Source organism: Acomys minous, assembly GCF_964271855.1.
Source record: "Acomys minous genome assembly, chromosome: 13".
Taxonomy (NCBI): Eukaryota; Metazoa; Chordata; class Mammalia; order Rodentia; family Muridae; genus Acomys; species Acomys minous.
This window is the reverse complement of record NC_140495.1, coordinates 100,860,580-100,885,470: the sequence shown is the minus strand read 5'-3', so window position 1 is coordinate 100,885,470 and position 24,891 is coordinate 100,860,580. Positions and strand designations below refer to the sequence as shown.

At 39.5% G+C, this 24,891-nt stretch overlaps 1 protein-coding gene across 1 annotated transcript in view; it reads right to left on the bottom strand.

Annotated features, from left to right (window-relative positions):
* The window catches only part of PCDH15 (protocadherin related 15), a gene marked incomplete at its 3' end in the record, with an annotated part of 1,334,501 nt that overhangs the window by 251,023 nt on the left and 1,058,587 nt on the right, over positions 1-24,891 (bottom strand). The window contains exons 14-16 of the mRNA XM_084754693.1: positions 23,472-23,678; positions 15,808-15,942; positions 14,166-14,315 (exon numbers count right to left, since the gene is read on the bottom strand). Coding sequence (XP_084610819.1) covers positions 14,166-14,315; positions 15,808-15,942; positions 23,472-23,678 — 492 coding nt within the window. The remainder of the gene's footprint in view (positions 1-14,165; positions 14,316-15,807; positions 15,943-23,471; positions 23,679-24,891) is intronic.

Sequence of the window (24,891 nt, the reverse complement as noted above, 5' to 3'; positions counted from 1 at the left end):
GATTTCAAAGACGAAGCCACTGTAAATTGCATTTGGTGCGCTCATGTGTCCACTGCCTCTGTGTTTTGTTGTGACACTGAATCACTACAGGAGCCAATACTGTCATTTTGTCCCTTGTGACTGTGTTCAGAGCAGTTTTTTTCAATATTGAAGACTGTCTTTCATCTGATTTAATAGGAGGGAAAAAAAGCCTTAACATAGAATCCAATATTTCTATACAGGATCCATTCTTTACCTCAGCTCCCATTCCTTACACATGAACACGTATCACAGTAGTCTGTGCCCAGGACAAAACGAATGGGCAAAGTTTGCTTTATTTTCTCTGAGCTGCGATTGGCCCGTTTTCCCATCTGGAGTGTTCTCCTGCCTCAGTAACCTCTTCCCCACCGGGCTTATGATGGACTGATAAAGCCTACACTACAAAAACCATTTTCTTGTAAGGAAAGAGAATTTTTCTTTCAAAGCCACTGAGATGGCAGCGGGTAGGCGCCTGTAGACCTGATATGCAGCCATTCAACATCACCTGCAGGCAACGGGTGCTTACCGCCTCGGATGGCAGAATGACCACTATCAATTTCACACAGTAGCACTAAAGCGAAGGTGGTTTGCTGTGTTAAACAAGGCCCCTCCACTTCTTGATAGACACACGTTTACAAAGAAGGGAAGGAACGATCCTGGTAGGAGAAGTTACTAACGACCACTCCATGAGCGTTCACAGAATCCTGTTCTTATTGTTCCCAAAGCAGTATATGGAGGGAATAATAAAGTGCCCTCGTCTCACCCAGAGAGGAAAGGGTAAACGGAGGACAGCCCTTCAGCCAGTTAGCCCATGGGGCTCTTCTTCGGTCACTTTCCCTTGTGCTTTGCTAATATCCATCTCTGTAAAGTTCCAACTCTTCAAAGTTCAGAGTCCTTTGGGGGATTCGGTGATCTTGTTTGAGAAAATGTGAACATTGCAGATTTACCTTGAAACTGCAAAGGCAGGACCCAGGGAGGCAACGCTAACAAATGGCTCATGTTTAATAGCTTCAAGAAATGCAAATCAGTTCTTCACATATCCTTCCGTGATTGAGGAGACATGTGACACATGTTCTAATTCTGCTTCTGTCTTATAAATGTGAGTTTTGTGTGTGTGTGTGTGTGTGTGTGTGCGCGCGCGCGCGCGCACACACACACGCGCGTGCACATGCATACATGCATGAAGTGCGTGTGTAGGTTAGAGGACAGCTTTCAGGAGTTGGTTTTCTCTTTCTATCTCAATGATTCTAGAATGAAACTCAGGTAGTCAGGCTTGATAGGAAGTGCCTTGACTAGCTCCATCCATCCATCTTGCTGGCCCTCTAATTATATTTTTTAATTATTCACTGCACTTGGAGTGGTGGTGGGCACAGAAATAGCAGCAACAAAAATAGAGGAGACAAAGGAAATTTAGAGACTGGCATGAAAACGTTACATCCAGAGGGTGGTGGTTTTGGTAGACAGACATGGTTGCCAGAGAGAAAGAGGTTTCCTGAAATGACTCAGAGACTTATGTAGGCATGACAGACACAGACGCAAAGGGAAAGGAGAGGGCAGCTATTTGTAGAAAGAGTCAAATGGATGGTGTGTATCTGGGGAGAACTGGTCCCGTCATGTGATCCTTGGTGTGAGGATACATTTAGAACATGGGCAGGGACCAAAGAGGCAACGTCAGTTTTTTATTATTGTAAATCACTTACACCAAACGTCTTAGTAAATCTTAATTAAAACTTAGCTCAAAGTGGATTCAATATTAACATTTTTCCTGGGAATTAAATTGGCTAAAGAGATTTAATGATAAATGGCAGCGCATCCATTTAAGAAGAGGAAGTGAGCTTTGGGGACACGGGTATTATGGATGGTCTTAGTTAACATTTTTATAAATGAGGTTTGAAGGGAGGCAGAGATAGCTGATAATTAAGTCGAGGAAGGCACCCATATGGGAGCTGCTATAAATACCAACAAGGGTAACAGAACATAAGTGCTACGAATACACCTGATTCCACAGCCAACCACAGATGAGCTAACCTGTTCTGCTAACATTGCAACTAACCCAGAAACTATCCGCTTGTGGGAAGCGGAACAAATGATTGAAAGTGACCAGTGTGTGCTTAGGAGACTTAAACAGGTTTATACAATCTAGATTTTCTTAGTCTCTTAGTTTTATGTCATAAGATAAATACTTAAGAATTAACATAATTTTGCACACTATCAAAAAGTTTTGAAGAAAACATCAGTAGGTCAGGATTACACTGAATTAGGTAGATACCACCCCTGGGAATACCCAATCAATATCAATATTTTTTCTACACGAAATTGAAAACTCCACACATTTTTTTTTACAAATTCCTAGTGAAGGTTTGCTGTAGATGGTTCAGCTTTAGACTGTACTGTGGAGTTGGATAAAATTACAGATAACACCTTGACAGTTAAACTGCTCAGTGCCATTACAATAGAGTGATTTGATTTGAGTCCAAAGCCATTTGGTGAGGTTCTATGAAACACATTTCTATTATGGGATGGGAAGAACTGCCCCATAAATTAAAAGTAGATGGGGAAGGGAAGAAGGCAAAGCAACATCTCCGACGAAATGACAATTAAGCCTGTTTATTTTTAATGCTTCAAATATTTTAATGGCTGAGTGGTGAACACTGAGCTATTTATTTATTTTCCATGTTGTATTACAGTTCTTTCCATGATGTTTAACTATACCCTCCCATAATTCTGTTCTGGCAGTCTTAAAATGTCCGCCTTCCTGAGGCCCCCAGCCTGATTTGATCATTGATGCTCTGTGCTCCTGAGCATCCCAGGTTGACTCCAGTGAGAGTCCCTGTTTGTGTGGTGCTGACACTCTGTTTCTACAAGCCGTTATAGTGAGGCTGAACCCTGCAGCTGTGGATGTTTCTGCCAGTCCTGTCCACCCTGAGTTGAGATAAACTTGCTCACAGACAGAGAAGGTCCAGGGAGTAAAGAAAAGTGTCTTTGATATCGGTGGCCTCATATTCTGTTATGCCTAAGGCTTACTTTGATACTGAAATTTCTTGATCCATGAATCAGAACTCTGCCTTTAACAAAGCTAGTTGAATCTGAAAGTGTGTCACCTTATGAATAATAATCCTAAATTTTATAGGAAAAGAGTTTCGCAACTGGCTGTGAGGCACACAAACACGAGTAATAGGGAATTCTTCTGCTTGGTTTGGGCTTGGGCACACCTCTCTTTTCCAATAGTGCATTTGCCACCCTTTCTCCTTTACCTTCACAGACTATGTGTTCACAAGCCTCTCCAAACAGGCACCTAGCAACTTCAGATCCCTGCCTTGATTGTACTCTCCTCATGCCCTGAGAGGAGACCGGAAACGAAATCAGGCCTGAACTGGTTTGCCATACCAAAGAAATAAGACAAAATTATCCTCCACTGAACTTTATCTCTACACATAATTTGGTGTGCATAAGATTAAAATTATATGCATCATGGGGAAAGAACAAGGGCAATAGATAAATAACTTAATATGTCAATCAAAGAGAACCATCTAAACTCTGCCCCTGGTGGCCAGGCTCCTCCTCCTGAATCCCTGAAGAGGAATCATCAAACAGTGCTCATGGGCCTGAGCATCTTCACTTACGTTGCTACTTGCTTCTTAGCAGTCTATGCTGCTCTTTTCTATTTATTTTGCTTTAGATGAAGTTTCCTGTCTACTTTTACAAACATATGTGGGCTTTTGTTTCAATGCCTTGAACAAGAAGCCAAAAACTCAGAAACACCTACTGTGACCCAACACTCAATCACAGTTATGTTCTTGGCTCGCGCCATGGCCTTTGTGTGAGATGACCGTGTCCTGGTATCTTGGCATGTGGTAAATGTGATCACAAAGTTACTTAACCATCTATGATTAATTAAGTCATAATAACTTTAAGATCTTAATATGAAGATAGTAGCATTAATTTTATAAGAAATTATAAACTGCTTACTGAGTGGTGAAAAAATAAATGACAGACTTTTTCTATGTACTAATTTAAAATTTTTTAAATTACATTTATCTAAATTTTAAATTGAACATGTTTTAACGTGTCCTCCTCTTTATAATGTCTGGTAATATTCTCTTTGGTATCCAAGTTGACTATTTGAACCAGATATACACACAATAATAGAGCCATTTGGTTGAAATTTGGTGGTGCTTAGTATCTGTCTCTTTGTACTGGTATTTGTCTATTAATGCTCAATTACGATTCTTTCTACAATGAAAGATAAACTTATAAAATACATTGTAGATGGATGGTATCCCCAAACTTGTAAACTTGGGTTAAAAAATTCTGGAAAATACTCCATTATTTAATAGGAAGAGAGTTATAAAAGTGCTACCCGAGGCCACATGATGGAGATGATGACAGAATTAGAACTAAACTTGATTGAGAGAGAGTCATGTGGAGGAAGGATTCATTTCAGAGTGAGTGATGAACACTGCAAAGCTCCAAGACAATGCAATAGCAGCTACTTGAAAGCTGAATAAAAAGGTTCGTAAATGATGGGCGGTGCTGTGCTTGGGGAATTTACTGTCAGATGAGAGAGAAAAAAATTTGCAGAAAGAAACAAATGCGTTCATGTTGACATTTTAAAATAACTAAAATTCGAAATGAACAAAATAAACAGCTAACATGTGAGAGTGTGGATACAAACTTGCTTAGGCATCGATTCTTCTCTAGACAGCACTGAAATATGAGAATATAAGAAGAGGAAATTGATAAAGAGTGAAAAGAGGGTACCATTGTGTTCTGTGTGCAGTGTAAAGGGGTTGCATAGATGAAGCTGATTTCATGAGGTTATAATGGGCCCATCAAGGCAGATATGATGATGGAACCACAGTACTCGTCACACAGAGCACTGCCGTAGGTGAGTGGTACAGGTGAGAACACCTGCGCAGCACACCCTGTTCCTAAGTGCCAGACTGGTGTCCATTCCTTGTGCGTATCCCACCTTGTCACCCTAACCACAGCGTGTGCTCCTTCTAGGCCACATGCTTGCCGGCACAACCTCACCTGTGTGTAAGTCACACACTTGCATCTACCCTGTGTCCTCTGCTCACCCACACTGTTATGCTTGCATAATGACAAACATCGAGGGATGCTTATCTGAACACTTATCTCTGTCAAGAAGCAATGCCTGACTGTGCTGAACACTTCCAGGGATGCCGTCCCAGAGGTTAAAATTTCCAATTCACAATGAAACCACAGACTGTACTGCCCGCATCCTGACAAAGCATTTCCTAGACTACAGTAAGCCTTTGAAAACCTCTGTACCAGAGGTAAAGGGGGAAAGGGTTGACTCATATGACATGTGCCACACACAGAGGACTCTCAAGTGGCATGTACAACGCACAGGAGTCTCATGTGACATGTGTAACGTGCAGAGGAGTCTCTGTACTGTTTCCTCCATCATGGTTGTTCAATGTTTTTTGGCATTTAGGGTTGGGAAAGCTGGGGAGACTGACATGCCTTTAGTTAGGAAATATGGCTGCAACAGGCAAACAATGGAAGGATGATCATAATGTTTATTATTAAATTTCTTTTGGTTTAATTATTTGTATGTACATGTGAGTATGCGGGGTGTGTGTGTGTGTGTGTGTGTGTGTGTGTGTGTGTGTGTGTGTGTGTGTGTGAGCCATGATATGCTTGTGGAGGTCAGAGGATAACCTTTAGGATTTGGGTCTTTTCTTCCACCATATGAGTTCCATAGACTGAACTCAAGTGCTCTTCTTGAATGCTGGAGCCATTGCTGGCTGAGTCTTTTCACTAGCACATTCAGGCCATTGAAAATAAGATTTTAATTTATTTTTTATCTTCTCAGTGTTTGTTTCTAGGTACATATGTGTGCCACATGCATGCCTGGTGCTTTTGGAGGCCAGAAGAGGGTAACAGGTACCCTGGGATTGGCCTCATAAGTTGCCATGTATGTTCTGGGAATTGGATCGCCTGCGAGAGCAGTAAGCATTCCTACCAATTGCTGAGGCATCTATCCAGTCCCCATAGAACTTATTTTTAATGATGAAAATTATGGACAAACTCCCTTGTACTCTAAAATATGAATAAAAAAACTTTGTGCCTGATTTAGGTGACAGAGCAGATGTGGAGATGAAAGGTTTTGACCAAATTATGAATAGTAAACAAACAACAAAGAGTGAAAACTTACTTTCTATGTACCTGTGTGCTCTAGAGACCCATTACTAGTAGAAACAGGCTGTAGGGATGTTACTATAGGAAAAGCTAAGATACACACACACACACACACACACACACGCATACAGTTTTGGAGTTTTCACTGCGGAGGCTTCTTCTGCCTTCCTTAGAATTTTAGATCACCTCTGAGTGTTATTTATTTGGATCTGAACAGGTGACAACTTTGCATCAAACACTAGAACAAAAGGACAAAGGTTGACAAGAAGATTGCATTGTGCTCCAGCCTGCTTCCGGCCAGGTCATGCCGAGACTCTCATCTTCTGATTTGCCTTTTAAGAAAAGAGACTTCTCTGTTTTACCCATTGTTTTCCTGTTTGTGAGAAAACAAGGAAAATAACTCTTCAGGAATGATGTCATAGGTCACAGAATTTGTCTTTACATTAAGGAGTTTGTGACGTTCTAATTTTCACAGATAACGAGTAGCTCCTTTGTTTACTTTAATTAAACAGAGCAAGATTTTATACGCTGACACCCTCTTACTGTGTAGTTTTGTTAGGTGTATATGACTGCCTAATGCAAAGTTTGAGTCATGAAATTAATACGCTAGATTGTAGTTATCTCAAAACATAGAATTTTCCCTCAGAAATCTATTTCACATAAACTCAGCACATGAACATATCCATCCTGATTGCATCAGTAAGAAGAGATTTCATTTCCCAATCGAAACAAGAATACAATAGCCAAGAGAAGCCCGTCAAAGGCAGGACTTTAGGCGATGGCCGTTTGCATGTGATGTCAGATAAAACCCTTTCCAAAAGATGAGTGAAAACCTCCTTGACCCAAGGTAAAGCAGAATTTGATGCTTCATATGAAAGGTTTATAAGGTCCTGAGGGTCAAAACTAAGCCCCCAGAGTGACTAAAATGTTCAGTTTAAACATATAAATGAACATATAGCAAATCAGATTTTATTGAGGAAAACGAAAACTATGCCATGTGGTAGAATTACTCAGATTTCGTGGGATAGTACGGAGACTTCTACAATTGGTAAGAGGCCAGCTCAGCTCAACTCAGCTCCAGGGGACATCACGAAGGAATTTCGAGTTGAAGAGCAGAGGGAAGAGAGAAAACACTGTAAATTTATTAACAGGAGCCATCTGGTGAAGAACTCCATAAGATTTCCAGGATGAGATGTCTCTCTGATCTAAAGGTCTCACCAAAGCATGGCTAGCCAGGCCAGAGGCAGGGCCCAGGGATCAGTGAGATAAAGTATCAGAGGTGTTTGTCTGAACTGAGCTCAGCAATCAACTGTCATGAATATTCAAAAATTTTAGCATCCCAAACAGTATTAAAAACACAGATGGATCCATCAATTGTAGATTGTGGGAAATGAAGACAATATTTTGAAAGCAAGAAGAATAAAAATAAAAAAATAACATAAGTTTTATGACTGAATACTTTTTTTAAACTTACTGTTTATTAGGTCAGAAGCAAAAACATATTCAAAGTTGTTGGGGGAATAAAAAAAATCAACACTTTCTTTTAACTGACTACCCTGCAAAAATATCCTAACAATTAAATATAAGGAGATATTCTAACAACGGACATAACAAATGATGTCAATGAAAAATCAGATAAATTGATAAATTCGATAAACATAGGGGTATTGGTTAGCATAACTCAGAATCCAGCAGATGATAAATTCTCAGCAAGCTGGGAAGCGATGAGAGCAGGCTCCTCTTAAAGGAGGAGTGGCGAGAAGCAAAGTTACAGCTTTGGGTCTATTTGATGATGGGAGGCAGATGTTTCTTTCCTAACATCTGGAAGAAGAAACAGCCATTTCAACCTTTCTAATGGGTTTTGTACCGGGATGTCATCATTGGTGTAGATGCTTCTGGTGTGGCTCGGACAACTCCACACGGAGAGTCCTCCTCAGACTCAACTGGCTGGTACAACAGTACCTGTTCTCCAGCTTTCTGCATAATAAAATTATACAAGGAGGACGGTGTCCAGTTACACCAACCAATCAGATAAAACTAAAACTGCCTGATAAGTACTTTTACAAGTAATTTTGTAGAAAAGGTGGGAAAATAAAATAGTATGTTAGATAATTGAAGAAGGTTGTTTTAAAGGTCTAAAGTATCTCTGCCTCTGCATCTCGCTGTAATAAACGGCTCTGTTTACCTTATGCGGCAAATAAAAATGAAACGTGAGTAGATGGTGAGCTCCAGTACAGAAAGGTGAGCTGGGAAATAACCGCGTCTCATTGGTTAGACAATTATCCCCAGAGACAGATTCACCAGGAGAAGAATCTATGCTGCAGTTGGGAAACAAACACACTGAGAGGTTCTGCCGATACTAATAAAAGCCTTAACTAGCAGAAGTCAGAAAGCTCTTTTCGGTGAAAAGTAAATATTCCAAAACTGAGAGAAGCCTGCCTGAGGTTGATAATGTGTTTACTGCAAGGAATTCCAGCTGTTTTTTTTTTTTTTTTTTTTTTTTTTTTTTGCTGAAATGCATTGTAGGCTGTCACTGCATTGCTATTTATTTTAATGCTCCAGACATCACAGACTTAATTTTGTCGTAATGGAAACAAGAACAAATATCTTAGGTAGCATGGTCTGTGTTCATACATCTTAGAAGAACTGAGTGAGAGATGACCCCCGGAGGTCCTCTTGCCATAATATATGAGATTTTCAGTGTTGTGAACTTTCTTGAGGTTGAATGAACGTGGTTGGGTTTGACACATGAAGAATCTCAAAGTTGGGGCTCTCTGGAGCCAACGACATTTCTGCTGCTCAGACAAATAGAGTCTTTGGTGCTCAAAAGTTTAATGGGCTACCAACTATACCTTAGCCATTCATTTTAGCAGTCAGAGATGATGGGCCCCTCATGTACAGTATATGACTGACAATGCATAACTCTCAGCTATAGGTCTATGATGAGTTATGTGCCTCAGTATCAAGAGCATGTTTCATTCATTTCTTAAGAAATGTAACAACAACAACAACAACAACAACAACAACAACAACAACAACAAAAGCCAAGGAATAAAATTACGAAAAGACATTGCACGGTGGGGACGTTTTAAGTGCTTACTTCCCTGTCTCTGGCAACTTCAAAATTATTTATTATCATTACTGATTCACAAAAGTTAGACTCTGAGATGGGAGTCAGGGACCGGAAGTACTCTGATGCTCTTTAATTTTCTCGCATGCAACTTCCACTTTGATTGTATTAAATAAAGAGTTCATGAAATCCCTCTCATAAGCATCAACGGCCCGCCAGTTCCAGGATCTCTTGCTCTTTTTTTTTTTTTTTTATGAGACCTCAAATTTATGAAAGCAAATCTAAACTTCTTTTCTATCCAAGATCCCTGACTGATTGACGGGATGACTGACACACATACTGCAGCCTTAACATGGACCAGGTGCCGCACTCTGGAATGTGCAGCTTCAAGAAGCACCAATAGGATGACTTTTGTCACAGAGCAGGTCCTTTGGGAAAGGTGATGGCAGGAAAGAGTATCTTGAACAGAAATGTTGTCACATAAGAACCAAGTGTACAAAGCTACTTAAAACCCTTTCACAATTACAGTACTGGTAGAACAAGGCAACACATATTTGATACTGTAAAAGAAAATGAATATTTCATGCTTCTACCATTTTGACCTTCTCTCCAAGCGGAACTGGTGTCAGGGTCCATCACACAGTTGCACCTGCAGTTGTCACATCTGCCTCTCAAGAGCACGTATTCGCACCTGCCTTTCTGAGTGCTAAGTACCCCGGCAGAGTCACGAGGTTCCAAGTCATCCAGGAAGAGCTCCTGACTACCCGATCCCTAACAGGTGCCACACAGATTGAGCTAAAAGAAGCGCCGTGAAGTTTGACGCGTAATGGTAGGCCGGTGAGATGCGTGGTCCCATGTCGTTATAGCAGTGTGATTTGGGTGAAGGTAAGGTCATACGGATCAGAGATAAAGGCAGACAGAGAGCAGACAGATCAGTACAGCTGTGTAGACATGTACATTGATGGATACATCCAGATAATTTTGTCAATGAGGTGAATGAACAAATAAGAGCTGGAGATATATGGGGTAGCTCGTAGAATGCTCGCCAGGCAGGCACATAATCTCAACATGGCGACACCTGCCTGTAATGCCAGCGTGTGATACGGGGAGCCATGAGGATCAGGAATTCAATGGCACAGTCTGCTATTCGGTGATTTCATGGCCAGCCTAGTCTAGAGACCAAAAGAAATCTATCTGGGTATACTGTTTAGATTCCAGTCTCGAGATCCAGAAGGCTAAAGAATAACATCAAGATAACACTTCCTCATGTTTGGCTCTTTACTTATCCTGGTAAGATTTATTCTGGTCTGTTCACAACGATCTAGAACAAGGCAGACACATACGCTCCTGGGTGTAGTTTGTAGCTGAAAGCATTGAGAGGGCTCTGATTCTCCTCTTCACGTCCAACCTGCATACTTCCTGTAGGGGAGCCCAGCTACCACTCAGTGAAAAGACGTTGTACTCAGACATGGACCCGGGGCTCCTACGACAGGTGGAGGCCCATGGATATTGGCATTATGACAACTGAACTTGTTGCGAGGACCCACATTTTGGGAGTGTGCTTGTGGTCACCTTTTATTTCTAAGACCTTTGCTCATATGACATCAGGGTATTAAGCAACACGCCAATGGGCTGTTCTCTGGCAGGCACAGATGTTACGGGGAGGGGGGTAGTGCAGAAATGAGTCAAGAAGACCCTCGCATAGCATTTGCTCACTGCAGTTCCGAATCTCTTTGCTTTGTTTTCAACTTTTTTTTTTCTCCCTGGGAAATCAATTTCATTTTTTTTTTTAAATCTCTAGTCTGATGCTGGATGCTTTACAGTCACACAGCTCTTTCAGCACTCACCAGGAATAACATCGGAAATACTAATTATGAGCTTCAAATTCCTGGCTCTTAAATAATTAAAAAATCTTGAAGGCATATAGACAGAAACAACAGTCTGTCTTCATAATCTGCACAGTTCAGGGAAATACACACAATATAAATCTTTAAATGCAAAGCAAGATCTGTTTTAGAAACAGATACATAAGGGAAATTAACTTTTGTAGACCTCAAATGCCGGAAATAAGCTTTTGATCCCTGAGGACAAACATTTTTGAGCTACGCTTTACCATATAATTACTATCGTTTTCTTAGTTAAACTTTCCCATCCTCTGCCGGCTGGCTCTCTATATAAACTTACTTTTATTTCTAATTACATCATTAAAGAGATGAGAATCAAGTCTAATTAAATAAATACATGAAAATAATTGTCATTTGCTTACCTGCTATCTTTGAAGGATGTCTCTTTAAAGAAAAAAAAATGTGCCTGGTCCATTGATTAGAAGTAAAGGATCCTTATACATCTCCACCTTGCATCTCCATTCACAGATGCTGACTTCTGTCAGTCTTTTGTCTCAAATACATCTATTCAGCTCCTACTCTGCTAATCCACCACTACACGCAAGGTACTATGGGTATGCCAATGGACTAATTACAGGTCTGCTCTCAAAATAGATGAGCCAGAGCTAATCCCTCAGTAGAAGAAGTGCCACCCAAGTACGTGAAGAACATTTCCGCCATCGGTGCGAAGCTTCCCCTTCATGATTGCTCAATCACATTGCAGAGGACGTGCAGAAATAGTCTCACGCCACCCAATTGCCGTATTCCTATTCAGGAGATTCAAGAAACCCCCAGATTGAATAAAAGAAGGAGTATGTGGCTTCCTGCTCATACTGAACAGCGGAAGGGCACAATGACAGTTCATCAGGACATGCATTCCTTGCACAGAAAAATATTCCTGGCACATACTGGCATTGCCGCAGAAAATATAGAGAAAGGGGTCATGAACTCTGAAGGTTCGGGTCTCGGGTGAGGAAAAGAGCAAAACAAGGAAGGTCCACGTGTTTATAAGGAGATTGATCATCATGTAGAAGATAAAGTATATACAGAGTGTGAGTGTGTGTGTGTGTGTGTGTATGCATGTGTGTATACAGACAGCTATATGTGTGTGTATGTGTGAGTGTGTGTGTGTGCATGTGTGTATATAGACAGCTATATGTGTGGGTGTATGTGTGTGTGTGTGCATGTGTGTATACAGACAGCTATGTGTGTGGGTATATATGAGCAGGTATGTGCATGTGTATGAGAGCATGCATAGGTATATATGTGTGCACATGCACAGATGTGTGTGTATGTGTGTGTGTGTGTGTGTATACAGACAGCTATATGTGTGGGTGTGTGTGAGCAGGTATGTGCATGTGTGTGAGATCATGCATAGGTATATATGTATGCACATGCACAGATGTGTGTGTGTGTGTATGTGTGTGTATGCATGTGTGTATATAGACAGCTATATGTGTGGGTGTATATGAGCAGGTATGTGCATGTGTGTGAGATCATGCATAGGTATATATGTATGCACATGCACAGATGTGTGTGTGTGTGTATGTGTGTGTGTGTGCGTGTGTGTATACAGACAGCTATATGTGTGGGTGTATATGAGCAGGTATGTGCATGTGTGTGAGATCATGCATAGGTATATATGTATGCACATACACAGATGTGTTTGTGTGTGTGTGTGTGTGTGTGTGTGTGTGTGTGTGTGTGTGTATGGATATGCACAGGTATTTGTATGTCTGTGAACATTTACAGGTACCAGGTACTTAGGGAAATGAAAATGGGAAAATTGGGGATGAAGGCCAGAGATAAAGTTAAATGAGGGGCCAAGGACAACCCCATTAAGACTACAGCCACAGGTGAGGCATTTGGCCAGTTTTTAAAACATCCTGACCTCCTTATCTCATGACAAACTATGCGCTAACATTTAACACCACTTATTTTGTCATTATTCAGTATATATGAATAATTTACAATAATTTGTGGCCAGATGTTGTAATGGGTATACAGGATCATGGCCTCTCTGGCAGGAAAGTGACTTCATCTGATCAGGTCTAACCCACAGGTTTGGAGAAGGTCTAGGTCAGTGGTCTCTTCTCGGTTGCACACTGGAACCCAGTGAATTGAGTTTTCAGCACCAATTATCTGTGTTTTGCCCTTTGAGATGCACATTCAGAAATTCTAAAATGAAACATAGCTGTCTTCCCAACGAGCTCCCTGGGAAAATGTTGAACAGATGGCTTGGAAAGTGCTCGAATCAACTACACTTCAAATTCTTAAAAAATCCTCATAGATTGATATCATCAAGTCTTTATGATTTCTATTGCAAATAGAATACTAAAGGAGCTTACAATGGCCTGCAATCACTTAAATATAAGCATAGAAAATGTGAAAAATAAAACAAATCAGAAAAAAAATTTTTGTCTGGTTTGCGTGTCTTCAAAAGAACCATTTACTATCCAATCTAAAATTTCTCTGCTATAATGATTTGCTTTTACCTAGGTATGCAATATCTAGTATGTTAATCTACTGACTTGTTAATGCAATCTGTTATGTATAACAACAAAGACACAGCCCATTTGCACAACATGGAAACCTAATTTGAATATTTAAATTATGTGCTGAAACACTAATGAATGGTACTCGGTACACAAAATTTTAAGAACGAAGTATCAGAAGATGAAACAGTTGTTTGTTATGTAGTAGCTACTTCAAGCCTCATGTATATGGTATATGTTCACTGTTAATATGTGTGATAGGTGAATGCATGTGTACATGCATGTGCATTTCTTGATGTGGTTCAGTCCTTCTACCATTGTTTCTGGGCATCAAACACAGGTCATGTAGCTTCTGCAGTCTGGTTCCCCCGCCCCCCCCACTGAGCTATCCTACCAGCCCATTTGAAACACTGGACATCAATTTAGAAGTTTCTAGAACTGTGCTGTCTGTATGTGTGAAGTCCGTTTTTAAATGCTAGGGAGAGCAGTGTGGGGTGTCCCGGAACTGCATCTCATATCCATTGGAGTTACCTGAATGACACTGTCCCCAGGGCTCATGTCTGTGTAAACGTAGACATCATAGGAGATTTCAGGGAAGGTGGGAGTGTTGTCATTTGCATCCATCACTCGAATATTGACCACGACTGGTTCACTTTCTTGCACACCATCGAATGCTGTTATCTGTGGAGAAACAGAACATAGCAGAGAAATCACAAACACACAAGAGCAAAGAAGTTACTCTTACAAGCAAAGGCATTTCTATTATGACTTAAAAGCATGCTCAGCTATGGTGTCAATAAAGACGAATATCCAAAATGTTTTAGTGTGCTAAGAAGCAACCACTCCACATATAGTTACAAGAATCCTTGAATAATGCAATATGAAAAGATTTTAGAAGCTTATGGTGGATCAATGACATTGCTAACACTTAAAAGTTAACTACAATTTTGTTGATGTTGTTGTTGTTGTTGACTCCAACAGTTCCTGCAGACATCAAATCCATTATGTAGATGAGGATGACTTCAATTTGATCTTCTTAAATTCCTACTTTCACCTCTCAAGTACTGGGATTATGGGCCTGCACCTCCACATTTGGTTTATGCAGGAGTGGAAATTGAACCTAAGACCTTCCGCATGCCTGCTGGGCAAGTACTCCACCAAATGAGCTATATCTCCAGTTCCAGTTACAATATAATCCCTAATGTATAACTGAAAAATTTTCACGATTGAAGAATTTGCATATAAGATAACGCTTCCATAGTTGGCATTCTCATATAAGGAAACTGAAGGCCCTAGATATGCAATGTAGTATTCATCCTATTAATATGCAAGATAGCTACATAAATGATTGATCAACATTCATTACTCATGATATCTTTATCACCTTATCGACAGTTTAGAAGTACCTACCAAGCATCAGGGGCTGCAGCCATCTGTTGGCCATCCCGCCTGAATCACTTCTAAAATCTACTACCTCACTAAGTTGTTATCGGCGAATGAGGCAACAGAATGAGCTCCTAAGTAAGACCCATAATTTGTGGCCTTGTATCATCCACTTTTCTCTTTTGCTTCACTTGGGAATTTGATATAATGGAACTTGCTTCTATTTCCACGATGCTAGGTCTATGTGTAAGTATTTGGTACATTTATAATTTCTTATTATACATAGCTACAAATCACAACCCTAATGATCTTCACTGCCTCTCCAATAAGTCAAAACCAAGGTCTTTGTCTCAGTGTTACCAACACTCTGGTGCTGATGCTATCTGGTGCTGGGCTCCTGTGTGCGCTGTGGGATGTGCAACAGCACTCACTGTTTCCACCAGTGGATGCCAGGAGTCCCTTGTGCATATCACCAGGTGCTTCCTTGAGGGAGGATCATTGTTGGTTGAGAACCACTTCAATTCAGACAGCAGAGATAATGAAAATCTTCCCCTACCACAAATGTTAAAAATAATGCCTTATTTGGTAGGTTTCACTCCAGATTATTCACTCCTGTAAGGTAATATTAATGTTGTGCCAAAATTAATAAAGAGTAAAAGGAGGAAATGAATGTATAGGTGTTGCCTCTTCTTCTTGACATAGCACGTACTTACTCTCAAATCATTGACCTTGTCAACTTTAATATCAGTTTCTGCTAGGTAGTATGTACATATATGAATTATTTTTTTACCAGAAACGTGTAGGTTTGCTGTTCCTCTCTGTCCACAGGTTGAAGGAGGGTAAGGTAGCGGGTGATGCCAGTGGGTGTAACAGTGAAGACTGAGGTATAATCATTCAGAAAAAGGTGGAGTTCTGGATCTTTTGTCTTGGAAAGAAAATATAGCATTTGAAAAAAAATGGTTAGCTAGCACACAATGAATTTTTAGTTTATTGCCTGAAACTTCAGCCTTAAAAATTATTATAAATACATGCCATTATATAAAAATTGCTAAAGGAAAAGAGACATTCAAGTAACCTTTACCTACAAGCAAATAAAGCCATACAAAAACATGGTCCTCAAAATACTGAAGCCTTAGCATAGTTAAGGTGAAAGGGAAAAACAACAGGAAACTCTAGGAAACAAGATAATTGAATGTACTTTTGCTGGTCATTTAATACCAAATTTTCTATGCTTTATCAGATCCAAGATCTAAGAAATAATAGAAAGAAAGGAAAATTGGAGCCTAGAATCTCAGCTGTAAAATTTTACAGTCATTTCATTTTTAGTAATAAACTGAACATATGCATGCTACTGTGTTGCTCTCACTTTTTAATGTAAAACAGGAATAAAATCAGGGATGAATTATTCATTATCCATAAATATTAGGCTTGCTTTTTTTTCCATTTCATTTTAATACTGTAAAGTTCTTCAAACAAAAACACAAAATTTTAATTAAAATATTTCAGATGATTTGCTAGAAAATGTTTATAAACTTAACACTTGTTTCTGTCAAAGAGCATAGGGAAAATCATATTATAGAGGAAAAAATTTTAAAATTCATAACTAAGATAATTATCATAGCACTGAAAATGCTTCACAGTTTTGCTCATCCCCCTCTCAGTACTAAGAGAGTCTTCACTGCTGTTGGGAGATGCAAGAGAAATTAGATAAGGAACTTGAGTTGCTGACTACACAGCGGACCAGGAAGGCAGCTGGGGGGAATGAAAAGGGGAGCCCCGGAGTTCTGCGTAGCTGGGAGGAATAAAAGGGGGAGCCCCGGAGTTCTGCGCAGCTGGGGGGAATAAAAGGGGGAGCCCCGGAGTTCTGCGCAGCTGGGGGTAATATAAGGGGGGAGCCTCAGAGTTCTGTACAGCTGGGGGGAATAAAAGCGGGAGCCCCGGAGTAACGTGCTCCGGCCAGCTACGAAAATGGGTGATACGGGAGACAGAGTATGTTCACAGAATGTCACTCCCTTTAAAATATTGTCATGGTATTCTGTGAAACGTGTTTTGAGAATACTTTTCTAGGTCTTTTCTTAAGTATTGATCTCAGAGCGCAGGACAGGAGCTTTGTCAGGCATGTTGATTTGGGAAAAAAAAAATAAGACTTTGGATCTTAAATTCTCTGTGTAGAAAGGCAAGGTAAATACTTTCTAAAAGTGCACACACTCCGAATAGCAACAAGCTTTCTTCAGTGGGTTCCCCCGTGCAGAGATTTATCTATATTCCAAATATATTGGAAATAGATGCTATTCATTTGAACCCGCAGCAGTGTGTGTTCAGGCTTGGCCTCGTGCACTTCTCTGCCCATGCTTTGGGGATCAGGGTGGTGTTCTATTTTCATCTCAGAAAAATAAAGGAAGAGTACTACGGAGGCTGCCTTTCTTCTGTTGACTTTTAAATAATCAAATCCACTAAAGGCATAAAAGCCATGAGCCTATACTCTGCTCCCTTCAAACGGGTCTTCTAACTGACTACATTTAGTATTTTGAGCCCAGTTATTGACACGCCTAGAATGTGGCTTAAGTTAAGTGGACAGCTACGTTAATTAAAAAGGAAAATGATTTAAGAAAAACTATAGCTTGACCCACAGTCTTTGGAGTTCTTCTTTTCTCAAATAGCAGTATTAGTTTTTGATGAGATTCAGTTATTAACTTAAAGATGATCCAAACTGGGTGCTTAGTTTCACAAATAAGTGAATGTCTCCAATTTTTCAGTGTTCACTTTTAATGTTATCAAATTACAATACTTTAAAGTTAATGTGATTTTTCTGTGCTCTGTGTGTGTTACTAATATTGCTACCTGACACATTTTACTCAGAACTCTGGGCTCTTATGATACAGATGTGTGAGCTTTGACATAATATTTGTCTAATAAATATGTACTTCCTCCATTTGGTGTGTATCTTCCATTATTCTCTTCTCTCTCTGTGCCCACACTTTCCTTCAATGTAGATCTGTGAGGCACACTCAATACATTCTCATGCGAGCACTGTGATAATGTGAATATTAGTTTGTCACACGCTGTATGTGTTTATGTGGCTGTGGTAAAAATATAATTTATTACAAATGGCACCATTTTCTTTGACTAATTTTATGAGGTTACAATGATTTTCCATGTCAGATGCCACCCATTGGAAATAGGCACACACAGCTCTCCGTATGCACTAACATTAATGGGATTCTGACCATATCACTGCACCAGTGTCTTGAGTCTTGCACTAGGATCTGACTATAGATGAAGACAGTATCTCTTGGAGCTGGCTTTTTACTGCCTTACATGGACCTTTAATGTCACAGGACGTGCTTCAGCCCACGCTGCCCCATTCTGCAATTAATCTCTTACTAAAATAGACTTTTCCTTGACGTTTATGTTTATTTACAACAGGAACCTTTTATATCTCTATAAAATATGAGGGAACGCTGTTGCCAAATACCCTAGTGATCTTTCAAGAACAAACATTTATGACAGAGTTGGAAATATTGAGCAAATTGTCACTTTAGCATTAATGTTTTAGATTGATTTCAAGGTTAATATTGCATTATAAAATACGTCATGTCTTTGGTGACTTGAATAAACATGTCACGTAATTGCAGTATCAAGTTTCAGTGCCTGAGTGTCAATGCAAACAACATTGGTGACTTAAGAATTGTGCAGCTACAGGCTTCATCTTCCTTGACCAGAAACATTTTAAATATACCAAAATTTTGGCAAGCAATAATCTGTACATTAAATCAAATACTACTTTTTTCATAAAGTACAGATCTTCCTTTGACAGTCTGTATTATGATATCACAGTTTTGATTTTGTGAGTATAATTGAATTTTTCTATAGCTACAGAATCAAGTTCAGGAAATATTTGTGTGTTTGCAACGCCTCAGACCACATAGGAGTCTAGGCTCCTACTTCACAGAGTCAGATGTGAATGGATACATTTCCCCACATATCCAAGAGATTTTATGAATAGACATGTGATACCTTCACTTTATTTTCCCACAAGGCCAGTAGACTTCATGTGGTAGCCATGTCTACATGACTCTAAAATGCACTTCAGTTTGTTCAATATACAGAATTTACTAATGAATAATCCTTTTCTATAACACAAGACAATTAATTTTACTCTAAAACACCCATGCAGAAAGCACCACAAATATAATTTGTTGATATATTACTTTGTAAACCATTTGGGGCAGAGCAAAATAAACTCCAGTATGTTCACAAAACCAGAAAAAGTCAGCACAAAAATAAATGTATATGCATAAAAGGTAAGTGAATATTTGAATGTAAAATAAAATAAAGCTTCTTTATATAGACCTGTGTTCTCATGGCTGTTTTTAAGATTTGAAAACAGTTAGATATCTAAAAGAGTCCAAATGTTATCACAGACATGCAAGATAATATGCATGTTTGCATATGTGCTCATAAAACATGTCTATGTATGTGCCCATATACATGTATGCATATTCATGTGCATATATACACATGACAGGAAATTATACGTTATAATCTAACTTGTCAGCTTTATTTAATGAGCAGTAGAGGCCTTGAATACCTAGGCCAATATTACTTCATATCAAATTTGGAATCTTTTAGAAAAAATGCCATGATCAATTTCCAGTGTCTGTCAGAGACTAAAAAGCCACTAATATTTAAAGAAAATTTAACAGATCATTTGTTGACTAAATTATCACTTATGTTAGTAAGTGATAATAAAGTTTTATTTGGGAAGAGGAAGAACTAGAAATGATTCACAGCAACTGGCAATCACAAAACCAACACCCTAGTACCTACAGGAACTCCACCAGGTGGTACCTATATGTAAATGAAACATGAATAAACATGGTAAGCATATAGGACATGCCCACTCAATGCACATAAATACACAATAAAGAGAAAAGATTAAGAACACTTAAACTAACAACAGTGCCCGTGAGATATACAATCATTTCCTTTTAGAACTTACATATATATTATATATATATTATACATATATAATTATTGTTATAAGAATATACTTATAAGTATATAATATCTTAAAAAGTATATTAGGCATCTTATTCATCAACATTCACACTGAATTGTTAGTGAATCACTATCATTAAACAAGATAATGAATAATATTTGTTGATACATGCGAGAATACTGTTAAATGTTGTAGGTAACCATTTTATGTATGTGTGAAGTGATGTAAGTAACATTTCATGTCTGAGTGCATGCTGATATATGAAAAATAAAGATGGATACAAGATGTTCTCTTTAGTATTTTTTCAGTCTTACAAGGATGCTCAGAATGACTTTTAACTCCAAGTCCATACTATAAATGGCACTGTAATTCAGCAAGCTTGGCTCTTATTTCTTAAAATCATGTCTCGCTTTTTCTTGGTAGGAGGAAGTAGCCAAATTTACTATCTGTAGGAATAAATCCAGTTGGCTCAACCATCAGCATATGCCCTTCTCCTTTGCTGTTCCTGAAATAGCCCAAAGGAATCTACTCCTACACTGAGACCTGGCTTCTCCTGATTGAGGCCAATCTCTGTTTGTATTGGTAACATCTGCTTGGGGTCACTCATTTCTGTAGGTCTTATTAGGTCCCTGCCCTGTGCTGGCTCTTCTTACTAATTTTAGCTCCCAGAACAACATCTAAGTGGATAGGAAAGACTTTGATAGTAAGTTGAAACACACACACATACACACACGCACACGCACACACACACACACACACACACACACACACACACACACACATATATATATATATATATAAAATGTATATATTTAGAAACTCCTAGCAAAACCAATTTTTTCTTTTAAAAAAGTGTTTGAATGAAAAAAAACCCATATGATTCAGACAGATAAATATCCACCTTCAAACATATTAATGTCAATTTTGTGTTCCCATAAACCTACATTTAAGTATAATAGATGAGTTGTAAGTAAGTGGCTTATTTCAATTCTCAATCCAAGAATTAGAGTTGTCCAATCATTGAATGGAAAGACAGTGAATACCTATACCGACTAATTCACTATCGTTGGAATATGGAAGCATACATTTGATGTCCTTATTCACTCGACCATGTCTGAGTTTATTAGTAAGTTAGAGAGTTGCCAAAATCTATCAAGGGCTGAGAAATCACAGGAGGAATAAACAAGTTATCATGATTTGTGACCTATCATGAAGATATTTAAGACCAGTGAGGGGAAAAGACTAATATTATAAAATAAGAAGTGTATTAGAGATAGCCACCAAAAAGGTACATGCACCTCAGCTTGGACCATGAAAGAAAAAAAAATGAGGCTTGAATGAGAAACCACCAGAGGTGAATCACAAACCCCGAGCAATGTGAGCTAGCCAAAATGGTGTCTATAAAATAGGACGAAACCCCTCAAATCATACAAAAGTGAAGCAAAATCATTTAGCTAAGACAGAGCTGGGCAACTGGGAGACGGGCCAGTGGTTGCTCAAGGTCAGCAAGACGTTTCAGAGCTTGAAGATGGGAAAATGTGCAGATAACAAGAACCTAGAGCCATGTGCATGGGGCTGGGTATTCCTCTGCAGAGCAGCACCCACCTCCAATGTCTCAAAGTATCTCAGCTACCAGTTTGTATTCTAATATAAAAGTCTGATTTAAAAATAACATGAAGTATCACACAGACATGCCATGAATTTTCTGGAAAGCCGTTCAACCTCTCTTTCTAAAATAAGGGAATTGTAGCAGTGGGATATTCAGCATGTTGTCAATCATAGACCAAGAACTGGACTGAACTGTTGTTCAAAATATGGTTTAAGATTTAGAAATAGAAGAAATGAGGAAGGACGAAAAAACTAGACAAGAATCAGAAAAGCGAGTGAAAAGACCGAGAACAGAAGAGAGCTCTTAGGAGGAAGAGTGTATGGTGGGAAGTTGGGGGCACAAGGGTTGTCAGTCTCAGCTGACAAAAGGAACCCGGATGTATCTTCTTGTGACTGCAGTGACGAACCTTTCTCTGATCAGCAGAACAATTTTAACCACGTTCTAGAGCAGCGCTATGTATTTAGCCAAGTGTGATATCGATAGTTGTCAATTAAGTTTATAAAAAGTTAAAGCCAGGTGTTGTGGTGCGGGCCTGACATCCCAGGGTTTGTGAGGTGAAAGTAGAAGGGTGAAGAGTTCAAAGGGGGTGGGTCAGGACAGCTCTGGGACCTCATGCCTCCTCAGGACACTGCTATGCTCGCTTCTTCCACCAATAGCTTGCTTTCATTGTTAGTATTGTATTAGCCTCTTGGCTACAAAGGTGTCACTTCCATTTCTCCCATAAAAAATGTTGTCAAGCTTCCTCGCTTTGCTGCTTTTCCTCTGTAAGTTCCTAGAGGCCTCTGGGTTGACTGGCATGGATTTTCTGTCCAGTCTTCATAGGAAATCACTCTGGCCAGTGAGATACATCACTCTCTCTTTGCCCAGCTGGACTATTTTCCACTCGTACTGACAGGGTCAATACTACAAGACCAGAAGTCAGCCAGATGTGACGTGCAGGAATAGAAACCTCAGCAGCCATTAGCTGAAGTAATTTATGGGTCAATGGCCCCCAAGGTGTCTTTTTTAATAATGTGCCATTATAATGGAAGGAAATCCCAAAATGCCACTATGGGTTTCTTTCAGAAATGGTTTTCCTTTTAAATAATTGACTCACATTTTTTGTTTTCATTTTTTTTGTTTTATTTATTTATGTGTGTGATATATGTGTGTGTGTTTTATGGCATATATGTGTGTGGTGTATGTGGGGATTATGTATGGGAGTGGTGCATGTATGTGATACACAAACATGTCTGCCTCTGTGTATGTGTGGTATACACGAATATATGCCCATGTTTGGCTATGCATCCATTCATAGAGGTCAGAGGTAAAACTCTCATATTTTAGCCACAAGTCATTGGTAAGGGGCTTTCATTGGTTTGGGGCTCTCTTACTGGCTAGCCTTTCTTTATGTGGGTACTCAGAATCTGAACTGAGGTCTTCCCAATTGCCAGGAAGAATCTCCCTCCTTAGTCCTGCTTTCATGATTTTCTATTCACTTTGTGACACCATTATTTTCCCCATCACATATCAAAACAGCTTTCAATTTATAGTAACACAAAAGACCATCCTGGGCGATTTAGCAAGTACCAAGTGAGCAATTAATTGGCTTTCATATGCACAGCAGCTACGTTGAAGAATGGCTATTACACTAAACACACTTAAAAACACCTCTGATTTGGAATATCAGCCATTAACTCTAAGCACTAAACTAAAGGACTAAGATTCACTCCACTGATTTCTTTTTTCTTTTTTTTTTCTCTCTGCTTTGTAGTTTGGGTGGTTGTTACTTTGTACCACTTAGTCTAAACACATACAGAAGAGGATGCCAACAAATAATTGCAAAGACGTTTATGAAACTTACGTCTTCTATGTCTTTGTCCAGGGCTACAATTCTCAGAGGAGTGGTTAAGTTTAGGCTCTCAGAAATGGTGGCTCCAACTGGGGCAGATTCCAGGATGTATCCTTGGTAGCTGGGCATTGTGAAATATGGGCTCTGATTGTTTTCATCCAGAATTTCGATGTGTAGACTAGCAAAGGCGGGAAGCGGGTGCCCGTTGTCCTGTTCAGCCTGAAAATGAAACAATAATTAGCTATGATGTCCTCTGGAGCGACACTTTTTGTGCCACAGGCATGGCCTCTCTTTTCTGTAGGTCCTTACAAAGAGGCAAACTGCTCTAACAAGGAGTAGAAAATATAAATGAGGGACTGGAGAGATGGCTCCTTCATTAAGAGCACTGGCTGCTTTTCCAGAGGACTAGGATTCAATTCCCAGCACCCGGGTGGCAGCTCACAACTGTCTGTAACTCCAATTCCAGATTGTCTGTGGCACCTTAACACAGACATACATGTAGGCAAAACACCAATGCACACAAAATAAATAAGTCTTAAAAACAAAATGAAAACACAAGTGGACAGCCTTTATTGCTTAATCACCTTTCTCTAAATCTCATGTTCATTTCAGAAAATTATATCGCAGCACTATAGATAGTAAAGAGATAAGTGTATTGATACACAATTAGAAAAACAGAATTTGGATAAAATTGAATTGATGACAATTCGAGGATACAGGGAAAAAAGGAGATTTTTATCACCCAAATAAAAACCTACGCAACTCTTTCTCTTTTCAGTGGCTTCTTATTCCACACTGGAGATCAACTGCCTGTTGTCCTGTGAAGTGAATGTGTGTATACCCAAAGTCATACATAAAAATCCTAACCCAAAAGTCAGTAATGGGTGGAGCTTTGCCAGCTAGTATGTTGACAGAGGAACAGTATGGATCAGTGAGGTTTTTGTTCCTAATAAAGAGGACACAAGTGGCCATGAGGAGGCTGGCCTGGCATCTCAGCACTGCTAGGTAGCCTCAGGAGCATAAGAGCCCAGGCTGTACAGGAAGAACCATCTCCAAAACCAAAGAAACATGCAAAAGCCCTAGGAGACCCCTGGGGCTTCTGCCACCACAAGAGAGCAAAGCACAGAAATGCCGTGTGTGAAAGGGTGCAGCCTTGGCCAAATGAGCTTGCCAGAGCCTGGTCCTCAGACTCCAGAGGCCAGAACGGTGAGAGACGCATATTGTTGGCAAGCCACTGGCACTGGGCATTTTGTCCTGGCACAGGCCCAGGTATTTGTTTTGCATAAGTTAATATATTAAAGCTGCACTTATCATTCAGAAAAAGGGCTTGAAAAATCACAACCACAAGTGAAAGGGACGTTTTCACCATAACTTTTAGCAGTTAAATAATTCCTAAGATTATTTATCAGAAATACATTACTCAAGTATACCT